Source organism: Rhinopithecus bieti, unplaced genomic scaffold (assembly GCF_001698545.2).
Source record: "Rhinopithecus bieti isolate Rb0 unplaced genomic scaffold, ASM169854v2 scaffold_51440, whole genome shotgun sequence".
Lineage (NCBI taxonomy): Eukaryota > Metazoa > Chordata > Mammalia > Primates > Cercopithecidae > Rhinopithecus > Rhinopithecus bieti.
The window spans coordinates 425248-434515 of NW_016820117.1; the positions used below are offsets into that span (position 1 = coordinate 425248).

General features: G+C 51.9%; 2 protein-coding genes across 10 annotated transcripts in view; one reads left to right on the plus strand and one right to left on the minus strand.

The window, feature by feature from the left end:
* The window catches only part of NCR3 (natural cytotoxicity triggering receptor 3), a 33657-nt gene extending 27922 nt beyond the window's left edge, over window positions 1-5735 (plus strand). Inside the window, exons 2-6 of one of the 9 annotated variants that reach the window (XM_017859538.1) lie at window positions 1754-1841; window positions 4495-4646; window positions 4722-4839; window positions 4988-5095; window positions 5233-5735. In XM_017859538.1, the coding sequence (XP_017715027.1) occupies window positions 1754-1841; window positions 4495-4646; window positions 4722-4839; window positions 4988-5095; window positions 5233-5279 (513 nt within the window). In that variant the 3' untranslated portion in view covers window positions 5280-5735. Of the gene's footprint in view, window positions 1-1533; window positions 1842-4494; window positions 5096-5232 lie in introns of those variants that run through there. The other 8 variants (XM_017859536.1, XM_017859537.1, XM_017859534.1 and 5 more) reach the window with 8 other exon arrangements.
* LST1 (leukocyte specific transcript 1) lies at window positions 5721-8959 on the minus strand. The gene is made up of 5 exons (XM_017859544.1): window positions 8789-8959; window positions 7777-7904; window positions 6967-7059; window positions 6735-6757; window positions 5721-6107 (listed from the first exon to the last, which is right to left on the minus strand). The coding sequence occupies exons 2-5, from the start codon at window positions 7802-7804 to the stop codon at window positions 5949-5951; spliced, it is 303 nt and encodes a 100-aa protein (XP_017715033.1). The 5' UTR covers window positions 7805-7904; window positions 8789-8959; the 3' UTR covers window positions 5721-5948.
* Window positions 8960-9268: the final 309 nt, after the last annotated feature.

The window sequence follows — 9268 nt, forward strand, 5'->3', positions numbered from 1 at the left end:
ATTGTTTTTGAGACACGGTCTCAATCTGTTGCCCAGGCTGTAGTACAGCAGCATGATCTCAGCTCACTGCAACCTCTGCCTTCCAGGGTCAAGTGATCCTTCTACCTCAGCCTCCTGAGTAGTTGGGACCACAGACATGAGCCACTATGCTCAGCTAATTTTTGTGTTTTTTTGTAGAGATAGGATTTGGTCATGTTGTCCAGGCTGATCTCTAACTCTTTTTTTTTTTTTTTTTTTTGAGACGGAGTCTTGCTCTGTCACCCAGGCTGGAGTTCAGTGGCACAATCTCAGCTAACTGCAACCTCTGCCTCCCGGGTTCAAGTGATTCTCCTGCCTCAGCCTCCCTAGTAGCTGGGACTACAGGCAGGTGCCACCACGCCCAGCTAATTTTTTGTATTTTTAGTAGAAACGGGGTTTCATCGTGTTTGCCAGGATGGTCTCAATCTCCTGAACTCGTGATCGGCCGGCCTCAGCCTCCCAAAGTGCTGGGATTATAGACATGAGCCACCGTGCCTGGCCTGGCCTCCAACACTTTAGCTCAAGTGATCTGTCCACCTGGGCTTCCCAAAGTACTGGGATTACAGGTGTGACCCACCATACCTAGCCACATTTTTTTCTTTTAAACTCCGTTTACTACTCTTCCCAATTTAAATTGTATTTTATTTAGAGACAAGTTCTCACTCCATTGCTCAGGCTGGAATGCAGTGGCAAAATCATAGCTCACTGCATCCTTGTAACTCCTGGGCTCAAGGAATCCTCCTGCCTCAACTTCCTGAGTAACTGGTACTATAGGCTTGTGCCACCATGTCCAGCTAATTTTAAATTTTTTTTGTAGAGACAGAGTCTTGCCATGTTGCCCAGGCTGGTCTCAAACCCTGACCTCAAGCCATCCTCTCACCTTGGCCTCCCAAAGTGCTGGGATTACAAATGCGAGCCACTGTGCCCAGCTGGTTTACTGAGTATTTTAAGCCTACTGTTGAGGTCTACTGCTCTGAAATACAAGATTTCTTTAAAATGATTACTGCTCATTGAAAATGTACATAACCAAGAGCTCTGATGGAGATGTCCAAAGAGATGAACGTTGTTTTCTTCTTTTTTTTTTGAGACAGAGTTTCGCTCTTGTTGCCCAGGCTGGAGTGCAATGGCGCGCGCACACACACGCACACACACACACACACACACACACACACCCAGGGTGATTGCTATGCAAATTAAATTTAGCTTCACCAATCAGCTTGCTTCTCCTAATCCCTCATAGAAATCTTGGAGCAGCCCTGGGGTGCAGTGAGGCCAGATTCCAGGGGGGGAATGGATGGGATGGGTCTGGGTACTGGTGAGCAGTGGGGAGGGGAAGTAGGTTAGCTTCTGGGCCAAGGAGGGCTCCTGGAGGCTTGTTCTGGGTAAAAGCTGGTCTTCTTGAACCTCAGAAGTTAGGGGAACCCACATCCTGGTCTCACCCGCCCAACCGCCCACTCACCCTTGGGTTAGCAGCCATCTAAGCCCCACCCTCCCCCTCACATGCTTAGCTAGCCTGCCACAAGCTGGCCCCTTGGCCTCCTAGAGACCCAGACATCTCCATCAGCAGCATCCATCCTCTCTCCTCAGGGAGGCATGCATTTGATGCTCGAGGTCCCTGGCAGTTGTGATCCTTAGCAAGTGATGTGTGAGTCCTCTGTGTCATAGGAAGCTCCCCATCCCCATCTGGTGACCAAAGGCCTGGCTACAAGTAGTGAGTCCTCCCTCCTCCACCCAGACCTCACTGCTCAGATCCCCTTCGCCAAATGGGACATCTTCCGACATGGCTTGGATGCTGTTGCTCATCTTGATCATGGTCCATCCAGGTGACAGGGCGTGTGCTCAGGACCCCAAGGAGTGTGGGTGGGAGGAGGGAGATCCAGGAGGCTGGACTAGATGCTATAGGGAACAGGCTTGGTGGGGGCTGAAACACCCAGCTCTGAGGGAGGAGTGGGACCGCTCCAAAGGTGACACTCAGTGGACTCCCCCAATTCACAGTCTCTCTGTGTCATCCACTGTGAAGCTTTTTAGCTAGGGTCTAGACATATAATTAGGAGTTTGAGAGATCCAAGGAAATCTGTGATAAATTTCTTGGTGAAACTGTTTTTTGTTTTGTTTTGTTTTGTTTTGTTTTTTTTGAGACTGAGTCTCGCTCTGTCACCAGGCTAGAGTGCAGTAGTGCAATCTCGGCTCACTGCAACCTCTGCCTCCCATGTTCAGGGGAATTGCCTCAGCCTCCCCGAGTAGCTGGGACTACGTGCATGCACCACCACACCTGGCTAATTTTTTTTTTTTTTGAGACGGAGTCTTGCTCTGTCACTTTGACTGGAGTGCAGTGGCACAATCTTGGCTCAGTGCAACCTTCACCTCCTAGGTTCAAGCAATTCTCCTGCCTCAGCCTCCTGGGTAGCTGGGATTACAGGCGTGCACCACCACACCCAGCTAATTTTTGTATTTTTAGTAGAGACAGGATTTTACCATGTTGGCTGGGCTGGTCTCAAACTCCTGACCTCAGGTGACCTGCCCACCTTGGCCTCCTAAAGTGTGGGGATTACATGCCTGAGCCACTGCTCCCAGCCATTTTTGTATTTTTAGTAGAGATGGAGTTTTGCTATGTTGACCAGTCTGGTCTCAAACTCCTGATCTCAAGTGATCTGCCTGCCTTGGTCTCCCAAATTACTGGAATTACAGGCATGAGCCACTGCGCCCGCCTGGTGGTGAAACTTTTTTTTTTTGTTTGAGACAGTTTCATTCTATTGTCCAGGCTAGAGTGCAGGGGCAGTATCTCAACTCACTGTGGCCTCCACCCTCCGGGTACAAGTTCTCCTCCTGTCTCAGCCTCCCAAGTAGGTGGGATTACAAGAGCATGCCATTACCACCGGCTAACTTTCGTATTTTTAGTAGAGATGAGGTTTCACCACGTTGGCCAGGCTGGTCTTGAACTCCTGACCTCAGGTGATCCACTCGCCTTGGCCTCCTAAAGTGTTGGGATTACAGGTGTGAGCCACCGCTCCCGGCTGAAACTGTTTTTAATGAACTGAGAGACCTTAATTATCAAGCATATTATTAACTAAATGCAGGAGTTCTCAAAATGTGGATTTCTGGGAACCTAGAACAAATTCTTAGGCCCCACTCCAGACCTACTGAAGAAAAAACTCTGGGGTGGCCCCAGGAATCTGTTTTAGCAGATGCTCCGGGTAATTTCCATACACACTAAAGTTTGAGAACCACTGAAATAGAATGACTCATAAATTTCCCTCTGTAGATAATTTAATCAGGGATTTTAATATTTGGTTTAATTCATCAACATGGACGGGTTAAATAGGAATCTCAACCAATTAAGGCCATGTCTTCACCTGGAGATTTAATTAGTTAATGTTCTTTAACGAAAAACAATGAGTTTCCAGGTGCACTTTGGGAGGCTGAGGCAGGTGGATCACTTGAGATCAGGAGTTTGAGACCAACCTGGTCCGAGGCGGGTGGATCACTTGAGGTCAGGAGTTTGAGACCAGGTAGTGAAACCCCGTCTCTACTAAAAATACAAAAATTAGTCAGGCATGGTGGTGGGCGCCTGTAGTCCCAGCTACTTGGGAGGCTGAGGCACCAGGATCGCTTGAACCCAGGGGGCGGAGTTTGCAGTGAGCCAAGATCGTACCACTGCACTCCAGCCTGGGCAACAGAGCAAGACTCCCTCTCAAAAAAAAAAAAAAAAAAAAAAAAAAAAAAAAAAAAAAAAAAAAAAAGAAAGAAAAGAAAAAAGAAAAAGAGGAAAGAGGAAGGATGACTTACTGTACAATGCCATTTGTACTAAAATAATACCTGGAATAATATAATGAGTGATATTCGTTAACTAGGCAGCCGCGTTCATTAATGAGCTTAATTTCACCATGATGGTTTACATTTCAGCCAGACAAGTTACTACTGAACTGGCTGGAGAATGATGGCAGAGGGTGAGAGTGAGAGTTGGTATAGGAAGAATTTGAAAAATGATTTTTATTTTTTATTTTTTGAGATGGAGTCTTGCTTTGTTGCCCAGGCTGGAGTGCAATGGCGCAATCTCAGCTCACTGCAACCTCTGCCTCCCAGGTTCAAGCGATTCTCCTGCCTCAGCCTCCCGAGTAGCTGGCATTACAGGTGCACACCACCATGTCTGGCTAATTTTTGTATTTTTTTGGTAGAGATGGGGTTTCACCATGTTGGCCAGGATGGTCTCGAACTCCGGACCTAGTGATCCACCCTCCTCAGCCTCCCAAAGTGCTGGGATTACAGGCATGAGCCACCACACCCAGCCGAAAAATGATTTAATAAGCAACATTAAGAAATCAGATTGGTTAAGAGGAAAGGGTTTAATGAGGCACCCAAAGTATCTATTCCCATGCTCTATGCCCAGAGACAGCTGGGGTGTCCTCCAAGCTCTGTTGTCTTCTCTCTTTGGAGTAACTGGGGAGGTGTTTCTCTGGGTCTTCCTTCTGCCCCCAGGATCCTGTGCTCTCTGGGTGTCCCAGCCCCCTGAGATTCGTACCCTGGAAGGATCCTCTGCCTTCCTGCCCTGCTCCTTCAATGCCAGCCAAGGGAGACTGGCCATTGGCTCCGTCACATGGTTCCGAGATGAGGTGGCTCCAGGGAAGGAGGTGAGGAATGGAACCCCAGAGTTCAGGGGCCGCCTGGCCCCACTTTCTTCTTCCCGTTTCCTCCGTGACCACCAGGCTGAGCTGCATATCTGGGACGTGCGAGGCCATGACGCCGGCATCTACGTGTGCAGGGTGGAGGTGCTGGGCCTGGGTGTCGGGACAGGGAATGGGACTCGGCTGGTGGTGGAGAAAGGTGAGATGCTGGGAGGTGGTGTCTCCTCCTGGCTAGAGACCCCAAGAGGCAATGTCCTTGGGAGTCAGGGATGCTCCTCTGAGGCCCCTACCCTCCCTGAGCCTGTGTGCACTTCTTCCCCAACCCCCTTCTCCATTGCCCCATGCAGAACATCCTCAGCTAGGGGCTGGTACAGTCCTCCTCCTTCGGGCTGGATTCTATGCTGTCAGCTTTCTCTCTGTGGCCATGGGCAGCACCCTCTATTACCAGGGAAAATGTGAGTAATGGAGCCAGGGGCAATAGCGGATGGGATGGGAGGGGCAGTAAGAGAGTGGGAGGAGGGAGGACAGAGACAAGGAAGAGGAGAGCCTTGGGACTGTGACACTGAGCAGCTCCTGTCCTCTCTCTGACCAGGTCACTGTCACATGGGAACACACTGCCACTCCTCAGGTGGCCCCTGAGGAGTGATTCCAGAGCCCAGAGGTCCCTAGTCCTCTTCAAAAGACCCCAATAAATCACTGTCTACCCCACCACTAACTCCTCCTTATGAGTCTCAAGTGTTTTCTTCTCCATTCTCCAGATGCCAAATCTACTCTCTCCGGATTTCCCCAGCTCTGAACTCTCCCTTCCACCAGGTCTGACCTGGAAAGGTCCAAGAAGGCAGCTTCCGGCTGTGGTCCCAGGGCCCCTCCCACCACCATGTGGGAGCTCAGCACACCTGCTTCCCCCAGTCCCAGGAGGCTGAGCCTGATTGTCTTGAGAAATGGGAAGGATCAGATATGACTCCTCCTTGGCAACTGCCCTTTCCTGCCAGGCCCACACATACCCTCCTCTGGCTGTCAGGGGAGCTTGGGTCCATGAACACTCTCTCTCACCCAGTAAATTACTACTTGACCCCAGAGTGGGTGGAAGGGTGAGCCACGTGTTTTTTTAATTTTAATTTTTAAAAAACAAATTCCCTATTCAAAGGTCAAAAAGCCACATAAGTTTTGATGATGATCATTTTGAATGGAGGCTCGAGATGGATTGAGAGGACTGAGACACAGAAGTGGGGGGACCATGGTCTTTACTGGGTGGACCACAGGGGGACCCTGTCCACTCGCCTGGGTTGAGGAAGGTATCTGGGGTGCTCAGGTGGGTTTGTTCTTAGCAATGCAGGCATAGTCAGCTCTGGGATCCTCCTTGGTGCCTCTCTTGTCTCTGTCCCTGAGGTCAGGTCCTTCACTGCTGGACACTGGGAGCCTCTGCAGAGACGCATAGTGGAGCTCCTGCTCTGAGGACCCCTGGACCTGGGGCCAGGACAGAAGGTGCTGATGGGAGGCGATGCCTTCAGACCCTTCCCTGTGAGTTCTTCTCCCACCTCCAGCCTTTCTAACTTCCCTCTCTTCTCTCTCTTCTCTCTCTCTTTCTCTCCCACCTGCCCCTGCCATCTTTGGAGACAGAGTTCCACTATGTTGTCTAGGATGGTCTTCAACCCCTGAGCTCAAGCTGTCTTCCCGCCTCAGCCTCACAACAGCTGGAATGACAGGTGTGAGCCACTGTGCCTGGTTCTGGAGCCTCTCTCTCTCTTTCTCTCTCCCTCTCTCTTTTTCCCTCTCTCTCTCCCCTTCTCTCTCCCCCTCTCTCTTTCCCTCTCTCTTTTTTTTTCTCTCTCTCTTTCACTGTTCTTTCTCTTTGTGTCTCTCTCACTCCTATCCTCCGTATCTCTCACTCCTATCCTCCCTCTCACTTTTTCTTTTGGTTTCTGTCTCATTTTCTCTTTCTCTCGCCTCAATTTTCTCTGCCTCTCTCATGCTCCTACTTCCTCTCTCCTTGTCTCCCACTCCCAACCCTCCTCTCAGCACTCAGTCATGCTTCTCCCCACTCCCCCACTCAGGATCTCTCTTACCCTCCCCACTCCCTGTCCCCAGACTCACCCAGCTCCTCTGCAGCCTCTTCACTGGAAGAAAAAAAGAAGCTCAGCACAGCCCACCCTTTGTGCTTCTCCCGGGCCCTCCCCAGCTCCCCACCCCAGCAGGTGTGGACTCCCTTGTTGGCTTCCCAGTGGCTCCAGGGCCAGGCAGTGTTCTGGGAAAGCAGTGGGAAAGGGTGTGGCTGAGGCTACAGGTGCCACTGCTGCGGGTGGGAGGGAGGGAGTGCAGTGCTCACCTCTTCGATGCAGCTGACACAGGCAGACGGACAGAAGAACCACAGCCAGAAGCAGGAGCCCGCCCAACCCCAGGCCCCTGTAGATGTATATATCTACAGGGAAGAGGGCTCAAGGTTAGAAAACCCATTCCCTTTCCAGCGTACCCCAGCCTCCTGGTTGCTTGTGGCTTTCTCAGATTCCCTCTCCAACAGTTTTAGAGGCAGAAAAATATACCCTCAGAGCTTCCTCATCCCAAACCTTAATACCTCACCTCCTACCAGGGTACATGCCCTACCTTGCCTCATAGCTGAGATGGCTCACCCCTCAGAGGCTTCCCACCAAAATCCCTGCTGTTTCTGGGCCTCCCGTGAGGTCCCTTTCCCTCCTGCACCAGCTGCCCCAGAGGCCTCTCCACCTAGTCATGAGCTACATACATCACTGTCCCCCATCACTTCCTAAGCTCCCAGGACCCTCCCTATCCAGATGTGAGAGGCCCTTTTTTTTTTTTTTTTTTTTTTTTTTTTTTTCTTGAGACGGAGTCTGGCTCTGTTGCCGGGGCTGGAGTGCAGTGGCCGGATCTCAGCTCACTGCAAGCTCCGCCTCCCGGGTTCACGCCATTCTCCTGCCTCAGCCTCCCGGGTAGCTGGGACTACAGGCGCCCACCACCTCGCCCAGCTAGATTTTGTATTTTTTTAGTAGAGACGGGGTTTCACCGTGTTAGCCAGGATGGTCTCGATCTCCTGACCTCGTGATCCGCCCGTCTCAGCCTCCCAAAGTGCTGGGATTACAGGGTTGAGCCACCGCGCCCGGCCGAGAGGCCCTTTACTTACTCGTTTTACCATCACTGCAAACACACATTAGGTCAGGGATCAGGGACTGGCCTGGAGATCAGGAACTCTAGTCCTTGCTCTTTTAGGTGAAATGATCAGGGGCTAGTGATGCGCCTCAAGTTCCTCCTCTGTGAAGTGAGGGATCCTCTGTTATAATCGTTCCCAGGCTGGGGAGCCTCACTTCTGTGCCAACCCTGAGCTGGGCACTTTCCATTCCTCACTGCTAATCCCCAGAACATAGGGTATCATGGTGCCCATTGCCCAAGTAAAGACCCAAGATTCCAGCCTGGACTTTACAAGGTCATCCATCCCAGAAGGGTGGAACTGGGGTTTAAGGCCAGCTCTGTCCAGCTCCAGAGCCCAGCCCTTCCCTCTGCCCTGGGCTGACCAGGTGGTTTGGAGGGGACTTTCCAGCCCTGGATGGTTCTAGGTGCTGGTAAGGGACTGATGGAGGGGAAGGACCCCGGGCCTGGATGGGTGTGGGCACTGGCGGGAAGTAGGGAGGGTGATGTCAGCACACCCAGCAGGTGGGCTGCTCCCTGAGCCCCAGAGCAGTGCGGGAGTGTGGGGGCCCCTTTGGCTGGTGTGGAGAGCTGCTTCCCACAGGCAGATGCTGCTGGGGCTGAAGTGGGGCATGGAGGAGTATCTGGGGCCCCATAACTTCCCCTCAGGCACTTCCTCCCCTCCAACCACTGCTTCCTGTTTGAGGGCAAAGAGGGGGCCGCTGTCTTCACCCCAGAGCCAGGTATACTGACTAGGGTCTGGAAACTAGGACCCTTCTGGGTTTAGGAGGAATTCTCGGGGATGGGCAGCAGAAGCCCAGATGGAGGCCATAAGGGCCGTGGGCACAGAAAGGAATTGTCTTTAATTTTTTGGGGGAGCAGAGATTCAAAGGATTCCTCGACGGCCCAGGGAAACTCAAACCCATACTCTCCCTCCCTTCATCTTAGCTTCACCCCACTCTGGGGTGTGACCATCCTTCCACCAAGGTCCCTGCCCATTCCCAGCTTACCCAGAGCTTGTGGCCTGCAGGATGGACAGACTTCAAACTGGCCAGTGCTGTCTGGCTGGAGAGAAGTGTTGCCACCTCAGACATTCCTGCCCCTCCTCTGGCTTTAACTTCTCCCCCAGCCTGGGTTCCTCCCCAGCATTGTTAGGAAAGGAAGCTGGGCTTGAGGGTCAGGGTTACAACATCTTTCTTTCTTTTTTTTTTTTTTTTTGAGACGGAGTCTTGCTCTGTTGCCCAGGCTGGAGTGCAGTGGCCGGATCTCGGCTCACTGCAAGCTCCGCCTCCCGGGTTTACGCCATTCTCCTGCCTCAGCATCCCAAGTAGCTGGGACTACAGGCGCCCGTCACCTCGCCCGGCTAGTTTTTTTGTATTTTTTAGTAGAGATGGGGTTTCACCGTGTTAGCCAGGATGGTCTCGATCTCCTGATCTCGTGATCCGCCCGTCTTGGCCTCCTAAAGTGCTGGGATTACAGGCTTGAGCCAC

Excerpts from the sequence above, each read along its gene's own strand:
- LST1 (XM_017859544.1), bottom strand. The coding sequence starts at position 7,804 with ATGTGTGTTTGCAGTGATGGTAAAACGA. Across the intron at positions 7,060-7,776 it reads TTGCAGTGATGGTAAAACGA|ATATATACATCTACAGGGGC; the intron begins GTAAGTAAAGGG and ends TCTTCCCTGTAG. Across the intron at positions 6,108-6,734 it reads AGAGGCTGCAGAGGAGCTGG|GTCCAGGGGTCCTCAGAGCA; the intron begins GTGAGTCTGGGG and ends TCCTGGCCCCAG.